Consider the following 26,136-nt stretch of genomic DNA (forward strand, 5'->3'; position numbering starts at 1 on the left):
GTTCAGAATCCAGGGATGATACAGATGATTGATCTCCTCCTGGGCTGTCTGCCAAACTCACCTCTTCCCTGTCACTCACGCTTCCTTGGTCAGAGGAGGCTTCGTCGGCAGATTCTACTGGGAGCAAAACAGGCCTGCGGCATGTGGATGTCTCCCCCACATCCACCTCCACCTTCCTTGGGGCAGGAGCTGGGCCAGAGCTAACCACAACACCCCTGTATACCCATGACAGCTCTCACGGCTGCATTGTGGACTATTTGCAGTCTCTGAACACTCTTCAAGGGCAGAGATTCACTTGCTGATTTGGCTATGGTGGTTGACAGGCCACGACCACATGGACCTTCGTGCGCCAAGCCCATTGCCTCTTTCTCCCCCCCCCCCACGGTACTTACAGATGGAGGCACACCGGCATGGATCGTGTTTATCCAGGTAGTGCTCCAGCGTGTCCCAGCCTCCTCCGACTCGCACCATCACGTGACTGCGGAGAACCTGGGAAGGAATGAATTAAAATAACGTATCAAAAATCCCCCCAAATTCTTTTTTTAAAAAAAACCAGAGTGAACGCATGCACAATGCTGGAAACTCAGTTTCTGCACATGTGCAGAAGAAAAAAAAACCGGGGAAAATATACAGAACAAAGTATTCTATTATTATCATCATCATCATCATCATCATCATTATCATTATCATTTGTTCTGTCGGGCTCTCTGGTAGAATCCTCCCGAAAATTCAGATACAAATTTCAGACACACACGTTTGAAAATTCAAAACAATGTTCTTTATACTGAAAACTCACTTAAACCAAGCCCTCTTTTGGTATAGCAAAGAGCCCTGGTCTCCAAACAAACTGGTAATTGGTACAAGTCCCTTATCAGTTCTGTGATACTTAGCTTGCAGCTGTGAGGCAATTCACAGTCCTTCTTCTTTCACAAAGTGAAACACACTTGGCTCTGGTTTAGATTCAAATCGGGGGGAAATCAGCACACAAAGGCTAAAGTCAGCAAGGCGGGCACAAAACACAACGATCAGATAATCCTCCACAATGGCCAAACCCACAGGCTGCTCTTTATAGCAGCCTCACTAATGACCACAGCCCCACCCAACCACAGGTGGCCTCATTTTCTTTGATAATAATCTCTCAGTTGTTGCTGCCTATGCATCGCTCTCCGCATGCGTGGCTGTATCATTAACTCTTGTTCTGAATCCAAGGAGGAGCTAGATAATTGATCTCCTTCTGAGCTGTCTGCCCCACTCTCCTCCTCCCTGTCACTCATGTCTTCTGGGTCAGAGGAGCCTTCATCAGCAGATTCCACCGGGGGGGGAGCAAAACAGGCCTGCGGCATGTGGATGTCTCCCCCACAGCCACAGTCCTTGAGGCAGGAGCTGGGCCAGAGTTAACCACAACATCATCATCATCATCATCATCATTATTATTATTATTATTAAATTAGATTTGTATGCTGCCCCTCTCCAAAGCTCAGAGTGGCTCGCAACATGAATACAAAATACAAATCCAATGATTAAAACAGTAGAACAGTTAAAAACCCTTGATTAAGAAATACTCATAAAACCCAAACAAAACCCTACATAAAATGGAGCGGCCGAGGGGAATCAATTTCCCCATGCCTGGCGGCAAAGGTGGGTTTTTAGGACTCTGCAAAAGGCAAGGAGGGTGGGGGCAGTCCTAATCTCCGGGGGGTGTTGATTCCAGAGGGTTGGGGCCGCCACAGAGAAGGCTCTTCCCCTGGGTCCCGCCAGACGGCATCAATGAGAATATTTCATTCATTCAGATCTAGGATGTGTTCTTTGAGCCTTCCCTTTATTATTTTTGACCAGTATATATTTTTTTCATCAACCTTGGAACTCCTTGCCAAGGGAAATTGCAAAAAACCTAAAGGACAATGATTGCAATTTCGGAGCATTTCTTTAAATAGACAATAACCGGCCCAAATCTCTTCGTTTTAGAATTCGGAGCTGGCACACCCTATATCAAAGAGCAGCAGCTGGTGGTGTAAAAGGTATCTTTAAAAAGCCAGCTGTATCATTTAAGCACCCCACAACCATCCTCCTTGGACTCACATGAAAAGGCAGGAGATTATTTTACATTAATGACTTTTATTTTTATCCTAGCTTTTTTTCTCGCTCGGGTTTTTTTTGCAGCCCCGCCTTTCAAAAACCTCAAAATAACATCGTTCATGAATGAAAAGAAAAAAAAAATTGTGTCGTTCAAAACCGGCTGCCGTCCACTGTGCAAATTTCACTTTGATCAGGAGGGCTCAGGAAATTTAATCCGAAAGCCAAGAGGGGATAAAACAAGCCGTCGCCGAGCCTTCTGGATCTCACAGAGCCTGCGTTCCAAAAAGTGATTAAAAACCATGCTCCAAGCAGCATCCCAAGATTTAAAGGGCGCAAAGCTTTTATCAAATGTAGAAATTTTATTTTATTTATTTATTTATTTTATTTATTTCTTGGATTTGTATGCTGCCCCTCTCCGCAGACTTGGGGCGGCTAACAACAGTAATAAAACAATGTACAATAATAATCCAATAAATACTAAAAATGATTTAAAAACCCCATTAATATAAAAAAACCAAACATACATACAGACATACCATACATGAAATTGTAACGGCCCAGGGGGAAAGAGCATCTCAATTCCCCCATGCCTGGCGGCAGAGGTGGGTTTTAAGGAGCTTACGAAAGGCAAGGAGGGTGGGGGCAATCCTGATCTTTGGGGGGGAGTTGATTCCAGAGGGCCGGGGCCGCCACAGAGAAGGCTCTTCCCCTGGGTCCCGCCAAGCGGCATTGTTTAGTTGATGGGACCCGGAGAGGACCCACTCTGTGGGACCTAACCGGTCGCTGGGATTCGTGCAGCAGAAGGCTGTCCCTGAGATAATCTGGTCCGGTGTCATGAAGGGATTTATAGGTCATAACCAACATCCTGGCAGCAGGTTAGTAACTCTGCAAATACAGGCACTTTGGCCCTCCACTCGCAACAGAATCCCCTACACAACTAGACTTACAACCCTAGGTTTAGAAAGCTTAGTACTACGTCGCCTTCAAAACGACCTAAGCATAGCCCATAAAATCATCTGCTACGACCTCCTTCCTACTTCAGCTTCAACCACAACAACACATGAGCACACAACAGATGCAAACTTAATGTAAACCGCTCCAGACTCGACTGCAGGAAATACGACTTTAGTAACCGAGTAGTTGATGCATGGAACTCATTACCTGACTCTGTAGTATCATCACCTCACCCCCCAAAACTTTACCTTTAGACTGTCCACTGTTGACCTCTACTGATTCCTAAGAGGTCAGTAAGGGGCGTGCATAAGTGCACCAGAGTGCCTTCCGTCCCCTGTCCTAATGTTGCTTTTTTATTCCCTTTTACTACCTAGTATCATGTATATGAATATTATTATATAGAATAGAATAGAATAGAATAGAATTTTTATTGGCCAAGTGTGATTGGACACACAATGAATTTGTCTTGGTGCATATGCTCTCAACGTACATAAAATAAAATATACATTTGTCAAGAATCATATGGTACAACACTTAATGATTGTCATAGGGGTCAAATAAGCAATGAAGAAGCAATATTAATAAAAATCTTAGGATATACGCAACAAGTTACAGTCATACAGTCAACATGGATAGATACCGGTACCTCCAATGTGTAGTTGACAAAAGGAAGAAATAAAAATAAATGGCAGGATTGTGAGTTGTTTTATTGGGTTTAAACCTTTTATGGTTGCCATTTATGTATTGGGGCGTTTTTAAATTTTTTTACTATGTTTTATTATGTTTTATTCTTGTAAGCCGCCCTGAGTCCATGAGAAAAAAGACAGCCTATTAATTGATTGATTCATTGATTGATTGTTTTATTGGATTGTTTTACTGGGTTTAAACCTTTTATGGTTGCTATTTATGTATTGGGGTATTTTTAATTTTTTTTACTATGTTTTATTCTTGTAAGCTGCCCTGAGTCCACAAGAAGAAAGACGGCCTATTAATTGATTCATTGATTCATTGATTGATTATTTTATTGGATTGTTTTACTGGGTTTAAACCTTTTATGGTTGCTATTTATGTATTGGGGTATTTTTAATTTTTTTTACTATGTTTTATTCTTGTAAGCTGCCCTGAGTCCACAAGAAGAAAGACGGCCTATTAATTGATTCATTGATTTATTGTTTTATTGGATTGTTTTACTGGGTTTAAACCTTGTATGGTTGCTATTTATGTACTGGGGTATTTTTAATTTTTTTACTATGTTTTATTATGTTTTATTCTTGTAAACCGCCCTGAGTCCACGAGAAGAAAGACAGCCTATTAATTAATTCATTGATTGATTGATTGATTGATTAAGTACATGCATGCATGCATAAATAAGGCCCTTCGTTTCGAAATGCAATGGAGTCAGGCAAAACGAGCACCCCCCTCTCTCTGTGTTTCTTGTGCATGTTTCCTGGAACATTAGCTGAGCACACGCCACGCATCCATTCCTTCCGAAATTTCATTAACGGCTCCATCAGGCTGATGCTCATGGGCCCTAAGGGCAAATGATGCTCCGTTGGGCGCCCAATCTCTCTAGGCGAAGCCAGCCAATGCTCAACAGTCGGAGCCGTTGAGCATCTGAGTAGGTATAACCCAACTTTAGAAGAGAGCATTTAATAATAACAACAGAGTTGGAAGGGACCTTGGAGGTCTTCTAGTCCAACCCCCTGCTGAGGCAGGAAACCCTACACCACTTCAGACAGATGATTATATAACATCTGCTTAAAAACTTCCAGTGTTGGAGCATTTGCAACTTCTGGAGGCAAGCTGTTCCACTGGTTAATTGCTCTCACTGTCAGGAAATTTCTCCTTAGTTCTTAAGTTGCTTCTCTCCTTGTTTAGTTTCCACCCATTGCTTCTTGTCCTACCCTCAGGTGCTTTGGAGAATAGCTTGACTCCTTCTTCTTTGTGGCAACCCCTGAGATATTGGAAGACTGCTATCATGTCTCCCCTGGTCCTTCTTTTCATTAAACTAGCCATGCCCAGTTCCTGCAACTATTTTTCATATATTTTAGCCTCCAGTCCCCTAATCGTCTTTGTTGCTCTTCTCTGCACTTTTTCTAGAGTCTCCTTTTTGCATCATGGCAACCAAAACTGAATGCAGGATTCTATGTGTGGTCTTACCAAGGCCTTATAAAGTGGTATTAACACTACACGTGATCTTGATCCTCTCCCCCTGTTAATACAGCCTGGAATTGTGTTGGCTTTTTTGGCAGCTGCTGCACACGGCTGGCTCCTATTTAACTGGTTGTCCACTAAGACTCCAAGATAGATAGATAGATAGATAGATAGATAGATAGATAGATAGATAGATAGATAGATAGATAGATAGATAGATAAGTAGGTAGGTAGGTAGGTAGGTAGGTAGGTAGATGATAGATAGATAGATAGATAGATAGACAGACAGACAGACAGACAGACAGACAGAGACAGACAGACTAGATAGATAGATAGATAGATAGATAGATAGATAGATGATAGATAGATAGATAGATAGATAGATAGATAGATAGATAGATAGACAGACAGACAGATGGAGACAGACAGACTAGATAGATAGATAGGTAGGTAGGTAGGTAGGTAGATAGATGATAGACAGACAGACAGAGACAGACAGACAGACTAGATAGATAGATAGATAGATAGATAGATAGATGATAGATAGATAGATAGATAGACAGACAGAGACAGACAGACAGACACAGACAGAGAGACAGACTAGATAGATAGATAGATAGATAGATAGATAGATAGATAGATAGATAGATAGATAGATAGATAAGAGATCGAGATATATAGATATATGTCACATGTTTTTGCTGAATTTGAAAAATATGGGATACTAAGATACATACATACATACATACATACATACATACATACATACATACATACATACATACATACACTGCTCAAAAAAATAAAGGGAACCCTTCAACAACACAATATAACTCCAAGTAAATCAAACTTCTTGGCCCTTATTGGCCATCAATTTCACCTGCTGTTGTGCACATTCAACTTTGTAAAGAACAAAGTATTCAATGGGAATATTTCATTCATTCAGATCTAGGATGGGTTTTTTGAGGGTCCCCTTTATTTTGTGTGTGTGTGTGTTTGTGTGTGTGTATAAATGTCACATGTTTTTTTGCTGAATTTGAAAATTAAGGGAGACTAGGATAGATCTATTTCGGCCTTATTTTGGCCTCTTCGTAAATTTTCACGGGTATATGTGTGTAGATTGTTCTGAGTTCGGGTTTTGCCCTGTGTAATATTTTGCATGTTTATGCATGTTTATATTCCTGCAAAGATCTCAAACTGGTGTTTGTGTGTGTGTGTATATATATACACACACACACATATGCAAATGCAACGGCTTAGGTTGTGGAAAAATAAAGCTGTAGGATAATCCAGAGTGTGTATTTGTGTGTGTGTGTTTAAAATAAAAATTGTGTCTGGAAGCTTGCAATAGACATGGGGGGGGTGACTGTGGATAAAGCGACTTCCCTCCCTTTCCCCCCCCCCCTTGCACTCAGCCGGCCTGCAAAGATTGAAGAGTAGATGCCAGTGGTGTTTGGGGTTGGGTTTTTTGCAGAAAGAACCAGCGCGAGATTGCCACGGCTGACCCGAAAATCCAGCCACGAATAAGGCAGAGCTTTTGAAGCCCGTCCAAGGATCAGTCGCTCTCTCTTCAGCCCTGGCCTGATTTCTCCCTGTTGCTCCGGCTCAACCCCGTTTCCCTCCCCTAGTCTTCACCCTCCCCGGGCTTAAATAAATCTGTGTCAGATGATCCGTGGCTCTGACGTGGCTGGTAATGCTTTCCCAGACCAGCTCAGCTCAGCTCCTTTGGTTCGCGTGGCCCTGGCTGGCTGTTGCCAATACAGTGATACCTCGTCTTACAAACCCCTCGTCATACAAACTTTTCGAGATACAAACCCAGGGTTTAAGATTTTTTTGCCTCTTCTTACAAACTATTTTCACCTTACAAACCCACCACCGCCACTGGGATGCCCCACCTTTGGACTTCCGTTGCCAGCGGAGCATCCGTTTTTGCACTGCTGGGATTCCCCTGAGGCTCCCCTCCATGGGAAACCCCACTTCCGGACTTCCGTGTTTTTGTGATGCTGCAGGGGAATCCCATCAGGAGAATCCCAGCAGCACAAAAACGGGCGCTTCGCTGGCAATGGAAGTCTGGGGGTGGGGTTTCTCAGCGAGGGGAGCCTCAGTGAAATCGCAGCATCGCAAAAACACAGAGGTCCGGAGGTGGGGTTTCAAGGACTTCAGTGTTTTTGCGATGCTGCGATTTCTCTGATGCTCCCTTCGCTGGGAAACCCCACCTCCAAACTTCCATTGCCAGCAAAGTGCTCATTTTTGCGATGCTGGGATTCCCCTGCAGCATTGCAAAAACACGGAAGTCCAGAGGTGGGGTTTCCCATGGAGTGGAGTCTCAGGGGAATCCCAGCAGTGCAAAAACGGACGCTTCGGCTGGCAAAAGGGGTGAATTTTGGGCTTGCACGCATTAATCGCTTTTCCATTGATTCCTATGGGAAACATTGTTTCATCTTACAAACTTTTCACCTTAAGAACCTCATCCTGGAACCAATTAAGTTTGTAAGACAAGGTATCAGAGTATAAGATGCATCAACACCCTTGAAAATGTCCAAAGATACTTCACCAGAAGAGCCCTTAACTCCTCCACTCGAAACAGAATATCCTACGAAAATAGACTAACAATCCTGGGCCTAGAAAGCCTAGAACTACGATTTGAGTATTACCCACAAGATCATATGCTGCAACGTCCTACCGGTCAATGACTACTTCAGCTTCAACCGCAACAACACAAGAGCATGCAACAGATTCAAACTTAATACGAACCGCGCCAAACTTGACTGTAAAAAATATGATTTCAACAATCGAGTTATTGAAGCGTGGAACTCATTACCGGACTCAATTGTGTCAACCCCTAACCCCCAACATTTCTCCCTTAGACTCTCCACGATTGACCTCTCCAGGTTCCTAAGAGGCCAGTAAGGGGCGTACATAAGTGCACTGGTGTGCCTTTCGTCCCCTGTCCAATTGTCTTTCCTTTCTTTCACCCATCTTATATATTCTCTTCCTTTCATATATCCTCTCCTCTAAGTTCACTTTCACCCTCTTTTATATTATCACATGTCTATTTTTCTTCCTATGTATTTGTGTATTGGACAAATGAATGAATAAATGAATGAATGAATGAATAAATAAGACGCACCTTAATTTTTGGGGAGGAAAATAGGGAAAAGAATCTGCTTAGTAGGTATTCATCTGGCTAGCGTCCTTAATCTGGTCGGCTCCTGCATATTATTTTATCCGCTGGTTAAGGGCTTAATTTAAAAAAAAAATTCTGAGAGAGTAACAATGAAAGAGCTTGCAAGCCAATAAGAGCTGGGAACATCGTTAGCACCTGGAAAGAAATATTCGGAGCAAGTAGAGCAATGGAGAAAACCCTGCAAAGATTTAGGGCTTGGAAAACATTCGTCTTTGCAGAGAGTAACAATGAAAGAGCTTGCAAGATGGTAAGAACTGGGAACATCGTTAGCACCTGGTTAGGGCTGGAAAAAAACATTTGGCGCAAATAGAGAATGAAAAAAATAAAAATCAAAGACAGAGCTTGGAAAACATTCTCTGCAGAGAGTAACAATGAAAGAGCTTGCAAGCCGGTAAGAGGTGGGAACATTGTTAGCACCTGGTTAGGGCTGGAAAGAAACTTACTCAGAGCAAGTTAGAGTAATGAAAAAAACCCTGCAAAGACTTAGAGCTTGGAAAATATTCTTTGCAGAGAGTAACAATGAAAGAGCCTGCAAGGTAAGAGCTGGGAAGAACGTTAATTCAGCCTCTTTTAGGGAGGAAAAAAGTGTGTCTTATACTCTGAAAAATACGGTAATTCCAAAGGATTTTTTGGAGGGGGGGTTCAGGCGGCGTGGCATAAATGCAGAAAGCGGGCCACCCCACCCCCAAAAGACAGCTGGCACAATTGCCGTGGACCTGAATTGCTGGGTGGCTCAAAAAGCCACATAATAAAAGGAGGGTTTTTTTTCTAAAAAGGCTTCATTAAACCTTCTGCAGATGCTTGGACAGAAACATCTGTTTCCTGCTCTTATTCGTTCATGTGAAAATGAGCACAGCTGCCTCCCTATTTTTTCCCCCTTATACTGTAGCATGATTTTTCATTTCAAAAAAGCCTATATTTATTTAAAAAACATTGATAGATTTTTTTTCCTTAAAAAATATAGGATTTTTTATAAAAGCCCATATTGATAAAAATATTTCTATTTTTTTTCCTATAAATACATAGGATTTTTATAAAATCCTACATCTGTCTCTCTGTCTGTCTATCATATCTATCATATCTATCATATCTATCTATCTATCTATCTATCTATCTATCTATCTATCTATCATCTCTCTCCATCTATCTATCTGTTTCTGTTTCTGTCTCTATTATATCTATATCTATCTGTCTGTCTATCATATCTATCTATCTATCATCTCTATCTATCTATCAATCATCTATCTATCTATGTATCTATGTATCTATCATCTATCTATCTATTTACTGTATTTATATGTTGTTCACTCCAAATGGACTCTGAGCGGCTAAATAGGAATAAATACAACAACAATAAAAACAGTTTAAATCTAATAATAAAAGTCAGTAATAGCAGTAATAACATAAAAACAATACAGTAGTCCCTCACCTATCGCTGGTGTTACGTTCCAGACCTGGCCGCGATAGGTGAAATCCGCGATGGGGAATTTATCGACTGATAGTACTTATTTAAGTATTTATATTGTAATTGTTTGGTAAGTTTTCATTGTTTTAAGTGTTTATAAACCCTTCCCACACAGTATTTATTTTAGATACAGTATTTAAATACAGTATTTACAATTTTAGATATATATATATTTTTTTTAAACCTGCCGATCGAGTTCAGCGGGCTGTTTAAATCTGCCGATCGACTTCCTCAGAAACCCGCGATGAAGTGAAGCCGCAGTAGGTGAAGCGCGGTATAGCGAGGGACTACTGTATACACACACAGTCATTCTTAATTCCAAGCCTGCCAGAAACCCCAGGTGTTAACAAATATTGATTAAAACTATTTGTATTTTTTCCCTGTAAAAATATAGGATTTTTATAAAATCCTACATTTATAAAAATATTTGTATATTTTTTTCCTATAAAAATATATATAATTTTTAATAAAATCCTACATGTATTATATAGAGAGAGGTTAATTCTCTGCCTTATAAGGCAAAGGCGGCACGTTCAAGTCCCAGTGAGGGTATGGCTAGCTGATGAGGCCAGAACAAGGTCGAAATAGATCTATCCTAATCTCCCTTAATTTTCAAATTCAGCAAAAACATGTGACACACATCTGTGTATATAGATATATAGGAGGAAGCATGGAAGAAAATCTCAGGTTCTCTTGTCTTCATCTCTCTAGGAGAGATGCTTTTTTGCAGAAACAACTGGACTTTCTCATTTGTTTGTTTTTTCTTGGAAGATGTTTCGCTTCTCCTCCAAGAAGCTTCCCCGGTTCTGACTGAATGGTGGGGAAAATAAAGATTTATATTCTTTGTAGACAGCTGGTCATTTGCATTTCTTTTTAGAGAGGCTTTGAGGCTGCTTGGAGGTTTATCACAGTCCATAAATGTGAAAATCGATCGTGTCACATTTTTTGGTTGCAACGTCAAACAGACACTAAAGGGATTCTTGCAAATTGAGAAATATATGTATTTTAAGAAGCATCCACGCGTCTGGTTATTTTAAAATAAATAAATAAATAATAATAATAATAATAATAATAATAATAATAATAATAATAATAATTTAGATTTGTATGCCGCCCCTCTCCGAAGACTCGGGGCGGCTCACAACAACGATAAAAACAATATTATACTGGCACAAATCTAATCTTAAAATAAACTAAAAACCCTATCATAATTAAAAACCAAACAGCACATACATACCAAACATAAATTATAATAAGCCTGGGGGAAAGTTGTCTCAAATCCCCCATGCCTGGCGGTATAGATGGGTCTTAAGTAGTTTACGGAAGACAAGGAGGGTGGGAGTAGTTCTAATCTCCGGGGGGAGTTGATTCCAGAGGGCCGGGGCCGCCACAGAGAAGGCTCTTCCCCTGGGGCCCGCCAGACAACATTGTTTAGTCGACGGGACCCGGAGAAGGCCAACTCTGTGGGACCTTATCGGCTGCTGGGATTCGTGCGGTAACAGGCGGTTCCGGAGGTACTCTGGTCCAATGCCATGTAGGGCTTTAAAGGTCATGACCAACACTTTGAATTGTGACCAGAAACAGATCGGCAGCCAATGCAGGCCACGGAGTGTTGTAGATACGTGGGCGAATCTGGGAAGCCCCACGATGGCTCTTGCGGCCGCGTTCTGCACGATCTGGAGTTTCCGAACACTTTTCAGAGGTCGCCCCAGGTAGAGAGCGTTGCAGTAGTCGAACCTCGAGGTGATGAGGGCAGGAGTGACTGTGAGCAATGACTCCCTGTCCAAATAGGGCTGCAACTGGTGCACCAGGCGAACCTGGGCAAACGCCCTCCTCGCCACAGCCGAAAGATGATGTTCCAATGTCAGCTGTGGATCGAGGAGGACGCCCAAGTTGCGGACCCTGTCTGAGGGGGTCAATAGTTCCCCCCCCAAGGGTGATGGACGGACAGATGGAATTGTCCTTGGGAGGCAATACCCACAGCCACTCCGTCTTGTCTGGGTTGAGTTTGAGTCTGTTGACACCCATCCAGGCCCCAACAGCCTCCAGGCACCGGCACATCACTTCCACTGCTTCGTTGACTGGATGCAACCCATCTTAATGTTGCCTCCCAATTCCCGGCATTGAATTAGCTGCGATCGGCCTCACTTTATGGATTGGAGCTTCGTCGTTTATTTATGATGGTTTCCGTTAATGAAATATTGATGTCGATTATGTCTGACGGTTGGGAAAAAGAAATATTTGGAAATGTGAGCGAAGGCAATTTGGCAGAAGGCGATTTCAGGGTGAGGTGGAACGCGAAAAGAGGCAAGGAAAGAACAGCCTCGGGCACTGGGGAAAATAACAACAACCGACAAATAAACCAAACAATGATAGTTTGTTGTCGTTTTTTTCGGTCGCGAAAAATTAATCTCAAAACAGATCAGGAAGCATTTCAAGGGCCGTTCGGGGTTCGGTCGAATTAAATGCGGTGTTTCCATGAAAATAAGCCCTCCCCAAAAAATAAGCCCTGTCCCCCTCAAATCCACTCCTCTCCATTCCATATTCTACTCTATTCCACTCTACTCTTATTCTACTCTACTCTACTCTACTCATTCTATTCTATTCTATTCCATTCCATTCCGATTTCTACTCGACTCTGATCTGATCTGATCTAATCTAATCTAATCTAATCTACTCTTATTCTACTCTACTCTACTCTACGCCACCCCACTCTACTCCATATTCTCTTCTCTTCTATACTATTCTATTCTATTCCATTCCAATACTATTTCTACTCTACTCTACTGTAATCTAATCTAATCTACTCTTATTCTACTCTACTCCACCCCACTCCACTCCAGTCCACTCCATATTCTCTTCTATACTATTCTATTCTATTCCATTTCAATACTATTTCTACTCTACTCTACTCTATTCTACTCTAATATAATCTACTCTACTCTACTCTAATCTACTCTACTCTAATCTACTCTAATATACTCTAATCTAATCTACTCTAATCTACTCTACTTTACTCTACTCTAATCTACTCTACTCTACTCTTATTCTACTCTACTCCACCCCACTCCACTCCAGTCCATATTCTCTTCTCTTCTCTTCCCTTCCCTTCCCTTCCATTCTATCTTCTCTTCTCTTCCATTCCATTCCATTCTACTGTGCTCCACTCTACCCTACTCTACTCTACTCTACTCCACTCCACTCCTTTCTATTCCATTCTAAAAGAGAGAGAGAGAGAGTAGTTGCAGGTGCTCTTACTCGGACGAAGATGAGTGCGTTGGAGTCTCCGACTTGGTACTTTCCCTCCGAGACTTTGACCATGGGGAACTGGGACGGGCAGGTACAGTGGCCCAAGATCTCTCTCACCTAGGAGGAAGGAACACAAACAGGGTTGGAGAAACAGAGGAAAAACAGGCCAGTTAAATCAGGTCCGTCCATCCCCAGATAGCGTTTTCAACTTAAAACAGCTCATTCGGTGACTGTTGAAAAACAAAGCGACTTAGGACCGTTTTTCACACTTAGTGACCGCCGTAGCATCCCCCATGGTCACATGACCCAAACAGTTGTCGCCGTGTCTCTGGGGTCGTCACCTGTTTCCCCCCTTTTTTGCGACCGTCCGACAAGGTGAGTCAAGGGGGGGACCCATATTTGCTTATATAACAATCATGTGGTACTCACTTAGTGGAATGGAATGCAATGGAAACTGGGTGAACTAACACTATATGCATTTTATTTTACCTAGGTCTTACTTTGGTATCTGTGAAATCTGTATTTGGTCCGTAATATGGCAAGTGATTTAGCTTTACTAGATAAGTGGTCAAAGCAATGGAAACTGCAGTTTAATGTTTCCAAATGTAAAATAATGCACTTGGGGAAAAGGACTCCTCAATCTGAGTGTTGCATTGGCAGTTCTGTGTTAGCAAAAGCTTCAGAAGAAAAGGATTGAGGGGTCGTGATTTCTGACAGTCTCAAAATGGGTGAACTAATACTATATGCGTTTTATTTCACCTAGGTCTTACTTTGGTATCTGTGAAATCTGTATTTGGTCCGTAATATGGCAAATGATTTAGCTTTGCTAGATAAGTTGTCAAAGCAATGGAAACTGCAGTTTAATGTTTCCAAATGTAAAATAATGCACTTGGGGAAAAAGGAATCCTCAATCTGAGTATTGGCAGAAACTTCATAAGAGAAGGATAGAGGGGTCGCGATTTCCGACAGTCTCAAAATGTAGTTGGCTTCCCGCTACACAATAGTAATACCAACTTCCCCCGCGAACCTTCCCCGCAAGAGCTACGTGCCTTGTAACCTGACTTTACGGATAACCCTCGTAATTCTAAAGAATGCAAAGGAAGATAAAAGGAAAAAAGCAAACAAACGTTGGTATCGAAGTGGCTTTTAATCTGGTTGGGTTTTTTTTTACAGCACTTATAAATGCATTTATAGGTATGTAATCTTCTCTCTCTAACATCATCACTTCCTTCTTCCCATTGCCTTGCTGTTCTAATCTCCAAACCCATAAATCACAAATTCATTATTATTATTATTTTCCAGGGTGCCACCTTCGGTTTCTGCATTTGCCCATAATAATAATCACAACAGCGACAGGGAATAAAACAGGTTGGTGAAAAATGGCCTCCCTCAATTATTTATTGCTTAATTAACGTTCAATTAATGTTCAAAAGTTTCTTTCCCAGGCTGCACATCCCAAATCTGTGGTTATCGGGCCACCTCCATCAGATTATTCTTTCCTCTTCGCCAATTCCAGGATTCAATTATTGGGTTTTATTAGTTTATTTATTCGTTTTAATTTTTTTAGTTTATTTATTTATTTTATTTTATTTTAATTTGTTTTGTCAAGTACCTATTGGTGGTATACAAAGATATAATAATGTGAGACCACATTTGGAATAATACTGTGTTCAGTTCTGGAGACCTCACCTACAAAAAGATATTGACAAAATTGAACGGGTCCAAAGACGGGCTACAAGAATGGTGGAAGGTCTGAAGCATAAAATGTATCAGGAAAGACTTCATGAACTCAATCTGTATAGTCTGGAGGACAGAAGGAAAAGGGGGGACATGATCGAAACATTTAAATATGTCAAAGGGTTAAATAAGATCCAGGAGGGAAGTGTTTTTAATAGGAAAGTGAACACAAGAACAAGGGCACACAATCTGAGGTTAGTTGGGGGAAAGATCAAAAGCAACGTGAGAAAATATTATTTCACTGAAAGAGTAGTAGATCCTTGGAACAAACTTCCAGCAGACGTGGTTGGTAAATCCACAGTAACTGAATTTAAACATGCCTGGGATAAACATATATCCATTGTAAGATGAAATACAGGAAATAGTATAAGGGCAGACTAGATGGACCATGAGGTCTTTTTCTGCCGTCAGTCTTCTATGTTTCTATGTTTCTATGTTTCTATTTATATGCATGATATCAGTAAAAAAGAAACATTAGGACAGGGGACAGTAGGCACGCTGGTACACTTATGCACGCCCTTTACTGACCTCTTAGGAATCGGGAGAGGTCAACAGTGGATAGTCGAAGGGTAAAGTTTTGGGGCTTAAGTGATGATACTACAGAGTCAGGTAGTGAGTTCCATGCATCAACTACTTGGTTACTAAAGTCATATTTCCTGCAGTCGAGTTTGGAGCCGTTTACTTTATTTATTTATTTATTTATTTAGTTTATTTATTTATTTATTGGATTTGTATGCCGCCCCTCTCCGCAGACTCGGGGCGGCTAACAACAGTAATGAAACAGTATATGACAATAATCCAATACTAAAAACAGTTAAAAACCCATTATATAAAAACCAATCATACATACAGACATACCATGCATAAAATTGTAAAGGCCTAGGGGGAAAGTGTATCTTAGTTCCCCCATGCCTGGCGGCAAAGGTGGGTTTTAAGCAGCTTACGAAAGGCAAGGAGGGTGGGGGCAATTCTAATCTCTGGGGGGAGTTGGTTCCAGAGGGCCGGGGCCGCCACAGAGAAGGCTCTTCCCCTGGGTCCCGCCAAGCGACATTGTTTGGTTGACGGGACCCGGAGAAGACCCACTCTGTGGGACCTAACTGGTCGCTGGGATTCGTGCAGCAGAAGACGGTCCCTGAGATATTCTGGTCCGGTGCCATGAAGGGCTTTATAGGTCATAACCAACACTTTGAATTGTGACCGGAAACTGATCGGCAACCAATGCAGACTGTGGAGTGTTGGTGTGACATGGGCATACAAATCCCATGATTGCTCTCGCAGCTGCATTCTGCACGATCTGAAGTTTCCGAACACTTTTCAAAGGTAGCCCCATGTAGAGAGCGTTACAGTAGTCGAGCCTCGAGGTGATGAGGGCGTGAGTGACCGTGAGCAGTGACTCCCAGACCAAATAGGGCCGCAACTGGTGCACCAGGCGAACCTGGGCGAAGTTTGTATCTGTTGCTAAGTTTGTATCTGTTGTATGCTCCGTGTGTTGTTGTGGTTGAAGCTGAAGTAGGAAGGAGGTTGTAGCAGTTGATTTTATGCGCTATGCTTAGGTCTTGTTTTAGGCGACGTAGTTCCAGGTTTTCTAAACCTAGGATGGTAAGTCTGCTTGCGCTGGGGATTCTGTTGCGAGTGGACGTGTGGAGTATCTCTGGGTGTTTATGTCCGAAATGTGATGGGGGTTCCAGACAGACGAGCTGTATTCGAGGATTGGTCTGGCGAATGTTTTGCATGCTCTGGTTAGTAATGTGAGATTGCCGGAGCAGAAATGACGTAGGATTAGGTGAACAACCGCCTCCCTAAAAGTATCTGGAGACTCAGGGAAAGTGAGGTCATTGTTTTTGAAGGCAGACACAAAGGAGAAAAGCAATTTCCCGGTGGGAAAAGGAACAATTTTCCTTTCTTCCCCCCCCCCTCCCCTTTTCCCCCTTGGATGGAACAAAATTGATCTGTGGAATTTTCCAAGCCTGTTTGGGAGACTTTGTACTAGCAGAGGAAACAGAAAAGAAAGAAAAAAATTTTTTTTTACCCCTTTTATTTAAAAGAGAGAAAGGAAAGAACGCCACTTAATTTTTCCACATTTGGTACATTTTGGCCTTCCAAAAAGCCGTTAAGACCGGGCTTTTCCTGGGGTCATGGATCAGATGGTACACGCCATCGGGATCCAACCAGGAAATAAGTGTATGGGGTTTTTTAAAAGCTGTTTTGATTGATAATTTGTGGGGTTTTAAAATTGTTTTGTCCTGTTTTTAGGGGAGTTTATATTGTCCTGTTTTTAGGGGGTTTTATATTTTATATTTAAGGGGTATTTATATTATTGTGTTTGGTTGTAAGCTGCTCAGAGTCGTCTGGGAGTTGGGTGGTGTATAAGTGAAAATGAAAGAAAGAAAGAAAGAAAGAGAGAGAGAGAGAGAGAGAGAGAGACAGAGAGACAGAGAGACAGAGAGACAGAGACAGAGAGAGGAAGGAAGGGAGGGAGGGAGGAGGGAAGAAAGAAAGAAAGAGAGAGAGAGAGACAGACAGACAGACAGAGACAGAGAGAGAAAGGAAGGAAGGAGGGAAGAAAGAAAGAAAGAAAGAGAGAGAGACAGAGAGAGAGACAGAGAGACAGAGACAGAGAGAGGAAGGGAGGGAGGGAGGGAGGAGGGAAGAAAGAAAGAAAGAGAGAGAGAGAGACAGACAGACAGAGACAGAGAGAGGAAGGAAGGAAGGAAGAAAGAAAGAAAGAAAGAAAGAAAGAAGTAGTTAGTCTATTCTCCAAAGCATCTGATGGTAGAACAAGAAGCAACAGGTGGAAACTAATCAAGGAGAGAAGCAACTTAGAACTAAGGAGAAATTTCCTGACAATCAGAACAATTAATCCATGGAACAGCTTGCCACCAGAAGTTGTGAATGCTCCAACACTGGAAGTTTTAACGAAGATATTGGATAACCATCTGTCTGAAGTAGTGTAGGGTTTCCTGCCTAAGCAAGGGGTTCAACTAGAAGACCCCCAAGGCCCCTTCCAACTCTGTTATTCTATATTCTATTCTATTCTATTTTTTTATTAAAAAAAATTATTGGTTTTCAAATATATTTTGAAACAGACAAATAAATAACAACAACGGAAAAAATAAAAACAAACAAAAACAACAGCAACAAAAGAAATTATAATATCAGCAAACATTCAGTATTTTTGCATTGCTACATCGGCTATTTCATTAAATCCTATATTAATATACATATTAAATAATTACAGCAATGTTCATATTATTTCATACAATCACAAAGTCCCTATTCAAGTCTTTCATATTTACATATTTATATTCTTTATTTTATTCATCTTTATGTAATCTACTCTACTCTATATTCTATTATATTCTATATTCTATATTCTATATTCTATATTCTATATTCTATATTCTATATTCTATATTCTATATTCTATATTCTATATTCTATTCTATTCCATTCTATTCTATATTCAAATCTATTCTCTATTCTATTCTAGAACAAGAAGCAATGGGTGGAAACTAATCAAGGAGAGAAGCAACTTAGAACTAAAGAAAAAAATTCTGATAGTTAGAACAATTAATCCAGGGAACAGCTTGCCACCAGAAGTTGCGAATGCTCCAACACTGGAACTTTTAAAGAAAATGTTGGATAACCATCTGTCTGAAGTAGTGTAGGGCTTCCTGCCTAAGTAGAAGACCTCCAAGGTCCCTTCCAACTCTGTTGTTGTTGTTGTTGTTGTTGTTATTATTATTATTACTATTACTGTTGTTGTTGTTGTTGTTGTTATTATTATTATTATTAATTAGATTTGCATGCCATCCCTCTCCGAAGACGTATCCTTCCAATTCTACTATTCTGTATTCTAAGCAGAACCCAGCATCCTATTGTAATTAAACGTGCACGAAAGATCTTCCTAGGGATAAACCCGGCATTTGCCATCTCTGTTAATAAAAGAACCAAATTAAAAGATCCTTTAAAAAGAATTTAAATCCAGTGGGCTTAGGAATCTGGCAGATGGCCGTCTATTTGCAGAGCAGGGGTCAAGTCCAAGACCAGCCCATCCTTGGTTGGCATGGGATGGGTTGGGCTCCCGGGAGTCGGGAGGCGAGGCTGGCGCGATGGCACGCAACGAGGAGGCTACCCATCTGCCGGTGGCAGATTTAGTAAGGAATGAGGGCAGGGAAAAGGCCTTGGGAATTAAAAAGCTCCATCAGAAGAGATCAGCTGTGCCTCGTCTCCTCTCCAGGCGGGCTTGCTGAGAAAAGCTCTCCCTGCCAACCGTGCCCAAGTTTGGGGATTAAGCACAATTTGGTTTGGAGCAGTGGAATTTCAGTCTTGGGATTGGAAGTGGAGGGGGCTTCAACTCCCAGGATTCTGCGGCCTGCGTGCGGACAGTGGAATTCTGGGAGTTGAAGTCCTCGCTTCTTAAGGCATGATGTTGGCTATGGAATTCTGGGAGTTGAAGATCATTCTTTTTATCTCGTCTCTCTCTGTCTCTCTCTCTATCTCTGCCTTTGTCGCTCTCTCTCTTTCTCTCCCACTCTCTAATCACTTTTTATCCCCTCTCTCTTTCTTTTTCTGTCTCCTTCTCTCTCTCCCTCTCTCTTTCTCTCATCACTCTTTCTCTCCTCTCTCTGTTTGTTTCTCCCTCCCTCTTTCTTTTTGTCTGTCTCCTCTCTCTCTCTCTCTCTCTCATTACACTTTTTATCTCCTCTGTCTCTGTCTCTCCGCCTGTCATCACTTTTTTTATCTTCTCTCTCTTTCTTTTTGTCTATCTCCTTCACTCTCTCCCTCTCTTTCTCTCATCACTCTTTCTCTCCTCTCTCCCTGTCTCTCTCTCCCTCCTTCCCTCTTTCTCATCACTCTTTTTATCATCTCTCTCTTTTTTGTCTGTCTCTTCTCTCTCTCTTTCCCTCATTACTCTTTTTATCTGATCTGCCTCTTTCTCTCTGTCTCTCTCTGTCTCTGAGTCTCTGTCTCTCTCCCTCTCTTTCTCATCACTTTTTTATCTTCTCTCTTTCTTCTTATCTGTCTCCTCCCCTCCCTCCCTCTCATTCTCTCATCACTCTTTCTCTCCTCTCTCTCTGTCTGTCTCTCTTCCTCCCTCTCTCTCTCACAGCACTTTTTATCACCTTTCTCTTCCTTCCTTCCTTCCTTCCTTCCTTCCTTCCTTCCTTCCTTTCTTTTGGTCTGTCTCCCCCCTCTCTCTCATTACCCTTTTTATCTCCTCTGTATCTTTCTCTGTCTCTCTCCTCCTCTCTCTCACTTTTTATCACATAGAAACATAGAAGTCTGACGGCAGAAAAAGACCTCATGGTCCATCTAGTCTGCCCTTATACTATTTTCTGTATTTTATCTTAGGATGGATATATGTTTATCCCAGGCATGTTTAAATTCAGTTATTGTGGATTTACCAACCACGTCTGCTGGAAGTTTGTTCCAAGGATCTACTACTCTTTCAGTAAAATAATATTTTCTCATGTTGCTTTTGATCTTTTCCCCAACTAACTTCAGATTGTGTCCCCTTGTTCTTGTGTTCACTTTCCTATTAAAAACACTTCCCTCCTGGACCTTATTTAACCCTTTAATATATTTAAATGTTTCGATCATGTCCCCCCTTTTTCTTCTGTCCTCCAGACTATACAGATTGAGTTCATTAAGTCTTTCCTGATACGTTTGATGCTTAAGACCTTCCACCATTCTTGTAGCCCGTCTTTGGACCCGTTCAATTTTGTCAATATCCTTTTGTAGGTGAGGTCTCCAGAACTGAACACAGTATTCCAAATGTGGTCTCACCAGCACTCTATATAGTGGGATCATAATCTCCTTCTTCCTGCTTGTTATACCTCTAGCTATGCAGCCAAGCATCCTACATGCTTTCCCTACCGCCTGACTGCACTGTTCACCCATTTTGAGACTGTCTGAAATCACTACCCCTAAATCCTTTTCTTTTGAAGTATTTGCCAACACAGAACTGCCAATACAATACTCAGATTGAGGATTCCTTTTCCCCAAGTGCATTATTTTACATTTGGAAGCATTAAACTGTAGTTTCCATTGCTTTGACCATTTATCTAGTAAAGCTAAATCACCTCTTTCTTTCTTTCCTTTTGTCTGTCTCCTCTCTCTCTCTCATTACTCTTTTTATCTCCTGTCTCTCTTTGTCTCTCTCCGCCTCTCTCTCACTTTTTATCTTCTCTCTCTTTCTTTTTGTCTGTCTCCTTCTCTCTCTCCCTCTCTTTCTCCCATCACTCTTCCTCTCCTTTCTCCTCCCTCTGCCTTTCTCTCCCTCCCTTACCCTCCCTTTCTCTCTCTCTCTCTCACACCCACACCCACACACACACACACACACGTGTCAGATCTCTTTGTACTTTCCCCCCTTTGCACCAAGCAGAGCTCTGGAAAGCATTGAGTCAAAAGTTGGAGAACAAGTTTATTTACACTCGGTTGCTTAGAAGAGAGACTCCCACCGAGAGCCGGATGAATGAGAACAGCCAGCCCCACTTGCAAGGCAGCCCCAGCTTGAAGCCAACCAGCGCAAAGTCCCAACAAGCCCTTGCAGGAGTTGGGGGGGTGGAATGGGGGGGGAAAGGATTTTTCAGATCAGCTGAGCTGGAGAAAAAATCCTCTAGGTCTGGCGCACAGCTTTCTTTACTTTCCCTCCCGTTGTTCCAGCTTTCCTTCTTTCAAATCAAAGCAGCTTTCTAATCTCCGTGAACAGAGCAGAATCCCTGGATGGAAAGGGACCTTGGAGGCCTTCTAGTCTGACCCCGACCCAAGCAGGAGAGAACCTAAGCCATTCCTGACAAAGATAAACTTTCCATAAGGCATAAATGGTTGGTTCCAGTTCTGATGTTAGGTTGCTTCATGGTCCGTTTCCCTATGAGTGGATCCCAACTCCCAAATTATCTATCTATCTATCTATCTATCTATCTATCTATCTATCTATCTATCTATCTATCATCTATCTATCATCTATCTATCATCTATCTATCTATCTATCTATCTATCTATCTATAATCTATCTATCATCTATCTATCTAAATATCATCTATCTATCTGTCTGCCTGTCTAATCATCTATCTATCTATTTATCTATCTATCTAATCATCTATCTATCTAATCATCTATCTATCATCTATCTATCTATCAGCTATCTATCTATCTATCTATCTATCTATCTGATCATCTATCTATCTATCTATCTATCATCTATCTGTCTGTCTGTCTGTCTGTCTAATTATCTATCTATCATCTACCTACCTATCCATCCATCCATCCATCCATCCATCATCTATCTATCTATCTATCTATCTATCTATCTATCTATCTATCTATCTAATCATCTATCTATCATCTATCTATCTATCATCTATCTATCTATCATCTATCTATCTGTCTGTCTGTCTAATTATCTATCTATCATCTACCTATCCATCCATCCATCCATCCATTATCTATCTATCTATCTATCTATCTATCTATCTATCTATCTATCTATCTATCTATCTATGTATCTATCTGTTGGATTTGTATGCCGCCCTTCTCTGAGGACTCGGGGCGGCTCACAGCATTTAATATGACAATACAGTACAATGGCAAATCTGAATTTAAAATTACAATCTAAAAATCCAATATTTAAAAACAATCATACCAGTTCAATCATACAACATAGATCTCATTTTGTTGGCCAGGGGCCCCCAAGCCTGGTGGTATAAATGAGTCTTAACACTCTCGCGGAAGGTGAGGAGGGTGGGTTCAGTGTGAATCTCCAGGGGGAGCTGGTTCCAGAGGGCCGGGGCCCCCACAGAGAAGGCTCTTCCCCGCCAAGCGACATTGTCTAGTTGATGGGAGGCCGACTCTGTGGGACCTGACCGATCAGTGAGATTCATATGGCAAAAGGCGGTCCCGCAAATAATAGTCCTTGACCTATGACCATAATTGAGGCTACATTTTCCATTGTTAGGCAAAGTGGCTGTTGAGTGAGTCACACCCACTTTTATGACCTTTTTATGCACCGTTGTGAAGTGACTCACTGAGGTTATGTCAATCATGAGACCATTATGAGTATGTGGCTTCCTGCATGGACTTTGTTTATTGCAAGCTGCCCGGGATGGTAGCAAATCAGGATAGGAGAGGAGAGGAGAGGGGAGGAGAGGAAGAGAAGAGAAAGAGATGAGAAGAGAAGAAGAGGAAGAGAAGAAGGTGAAGAGAAGAGGAAGAGAATAAGAAGAGAAGAGAAAGAGAAGAGGAAGAGAATAAGAAGAGAAGAGAAAGAGAAGAGGAATAGAAGAGAACAGAAGAGAAAAAGAAATAAAAGAGACAAAGAGAAAGAGAAGAGAAGAGGAATAAAAGAGAATAGGGATAGAAGAGAAGAGAAAGTGAATAGCAATAGAAGAGAAGAGAAAGAGAAGAGGAGAAAGAGAAGAGGAAGAGAAGAAAACAGAAGAGAAAGAGAAATAAAAGAGACGAAGAGAAAGAGAAGAGGAATAAAAGAGAATAGGAGTAGAAGAGAACAGAAAGTGAAGAGGAATAGAAGTGAAGAGGAATAGAAGTGAAGAGGAATAGAAGAGAAGAGAAAGAGAAGAGAAGAGAAAGAGAAGAGAAGAGAAAGAGAAGAGGAAGAGAAGAAAACAGAAGAGAAAGAGAAATAAAAGAGACAAAGAGAAAGAGAAGAGAAGGGGAATAAAAGAGAATAGGAATAGAAGAGAACAGAAAGTGAAGAGGAATAGAAGTGAAGAGGAATAGAAGTGAAGAGGAATAGAAGAGAAGAGAAAGAGAAGAGAAGAGAAAGTGAAGAGGAATAGAAGTGAAGAGGAATAGAAGTGAAGAGGAATAGAAGAGAAGAGAAAGAGAAGAGAAGAGAAAGAGAAGAGAAAGAGAAGAGGAAGAGAAGAAAACAGAAGAGAAGGAGAAATAAAAGAGACGAAGAGAAAGAGAAGAGAAGGGGAATAAAAGAGAATAGGAATAGAAGAGAAGAGAAAGTGAAGAGGAATAGAAGTGAAGAGGAATAGAAGTGAAGAGGAATAGAAGAGAAGAGAAAGAGAAGAGAAGAGAAAGAGAAGAGAAAGAGAAGAGGAAGAGAAGAAAACAGAAGAGAAGGAGAAATAAAAGAGACGAAGAGAAAGAGAAGAGAAGGGGAATAAAAGAGAATAGGAATAGAAGAGAAGAGAAAGAGAAGAGAAGAGAAAGAGAAGAGAAGAGAAAGAGAAGAGGAAGAGAAGAAAACAGAAGAGAAAGAGAAATAAAAGAGACAAAGAGAAAGAGAAGAGAAGGGGAATAAAAGAGAATAGGAATAGAAGAGAACAGAAAGTGAAGAGGAATAGAAGTGAAGAGGAATAGAAGTGAAGAGGAATAGAAGAGAAGAGAAAGAGAAGAGAAGAGAAAGTGAAGAGGAATAGAAGTGAAGAGGAATAGAAGTGAAGAGGAATAGAAGAGAAGAGAAAGAGAAGAGAAGAGAAAGAGAAGAGAAAGAGAAGAGGAAGAGAAGAAAACAGAAGAGAAGGAGAAATAAAAGAGACGAAGAGAAAGAGAAGAGAAGGGGAATAAAAGAGAATAGGAATAGAAGAGAAGAGAAAGTGAAGAGGAATAGAAGTGAAGAGGAATAGAAGTGAAGAGGAATAGAAGAGAAGAGAAAGAGAAGAGAAGAGAAAGAGAAGAGAAAGAGAAGAGGAAGAGAAGAAAACAGAAGAGAAGGAGAAATAAAAGAGACGAAGAGAAAGAGAAGAGAAGGGGAATAAAAGAGAATAGGAATAGAAGAGAAGAGAAAGAGAAGAGAAGAGAAAGAGAAGAGAAGAGAAAGAGAAGAGGAAGAGAAGAAAACAGAAGAGAAAGAGAAATAAAAGAGACAAAGAGAAAGAGAAGAGAAGGGGAATAAAAGAGAATAGGAATAGAAGAGAACAGAAAGTGAAGAGGAATAGAAGTGAAGAGGAATAGAAGTGAAGAGGAATAGAAGAGAAGAGAAAGAGAAGAGAAGAGAAAGTGAAGAGGAATAGAAGTGAAGAGGAATAGAAGTGAAGAGGAATAGAAGAGAAGAGAAAGAGAAGAGAAGAGAAAGAGAAGAGAAAGAGAAGAGGAAGAGAAGAAAACAGAAGAGAAAGAGAAATAAAAGAGACGAAGAGAAAGAGAAGAGAAGGGGAATAAAAGAGAATAGGAATAGAAGAGAAGAGAAAGTGAAGAGGAATAGAAGTGAAGAGGAAGAGGAAGAGAAGAGGAATAAAAGAGAACAGAAAGAGATGAGGAATAGAATAGAATAAAATAGAAGAGAAGAGAAAAGAAAAGAATGTTTTCCAAGCCCTAAGTTTTTGCAGGTTTTTTTCATTGCTCTAGCTTGTTCCAATTCAGGTCCACAGCAATTGCGCCAGCTGTCTTTTGGGGGTGGGGTGGCCCGCTTTCTGCATTTATGCCATGCTGCCTGAACCCCCCCTCCAAAAAATCCTTCAGAATTACCGTATTTTTCAGAGTACAGTATAAGACACACTTTTTTCCTCCCTAAAAGAGGCTGAATTTTTTTTTCAACCCTAACTCGCTGCTAACTATCTTCCCAGCTCTTCCCTTGCAGGCTCTTTCATTGTTACTCTCTGCAAAGAATATTTTCCAAACTCTAAGTCTTTGTAGGGTTTTTTTTCATTACTCTAACTTGCTGCAAATAAGTTTCTTTCCAGCCCTAACCAGGTGCTAACAATGTTCCCAGCTCTTACTGGCTTGCAAGCTCTTTCATTGTTACTCTCTGCAAAGAATAATGTTTTCCAAGCTCTAAGTCTTTGCGGGATTTTTTTTTCATTACTCTAACTTGCTCTGAGTAAGTTTCTTTCCAGCCCTAACCAGGTGCTAACAATGTTCCCAGCTCTTACCGGCTTGCAAGCTCTTTCATTGTTACTCTCTCTTTGAAGAATGTTTTCCAAGCTCTAAGTCTTTGCAGGTTTTTTTTTCATTACTCTAACTTGCTCTGAGTAAGTTTCTTTCCAGCCCTAACCAGGTGCTAACAATGTTCCCAGCTCTTACCGGCTTGCAAGCTCTTTCATTGTTACTCTCTGCAAAGAATAATGTTTTCCAAGCTCTAAGTCTTTGCGGTTTTTTTTTTTCATTACTCTAACTTGCTCTGAGTAAGTTTCTTTCCAGCCCTAACCAGGTGCTAACAATGTTCCCAGCTCTTCCTGGCTTGCAAGCTCTTTCATGGTTACTCTCTCAGAATAAAGTTTTTAAAAACCCTTAACCAGGGGATGCTAACCAGATGAATACCTGGTAAGCAGATTCTTTTCCCTATTTTCCTCCCCATAAACTAAGGTGCATCTTATACTCCGAAAAATACGGTACATTA

The 26,136-nt window shown here is 41.1% G+C and overlaps 1 protein-coding gene across 1 annotated transcript in view; it reads right to left on the reverse strand.

The window, feature by feature from the left end:
- The window catches only part of GAS2L1 (growth arrest specific 2 like 1), a 47,024-nt gene that overhangs the window by 8,591 nt on the left and 12,297 nt on the right, over positions 1-26,136 (reverse strand). The window contains 2 exon segments of the mRNA XM_070763052.1: positions 393-489; positions 13,095-13,202. Coding sequence (XP_070619153.1) covers positions 393-489; positions 13,095-13,202 — 205 coding nt within the window.

This window comes from Erythrolamprus reginae, chromosome 10 (genome assembly GCF_031021105.1).
Source record: "Erythrolamprus reginae isolate rEryReg1 chromosome 10, rEryReg1.hap1, whole genome shotgun sequence".
In the NCBI taxonomy this organism is placed as follows: Eukaryota; Metazoa; Chordata; class Lepidosauria; order Squamata; family Dipsadidae; genus Erythrolamprus; species Erythrolamprus reginae.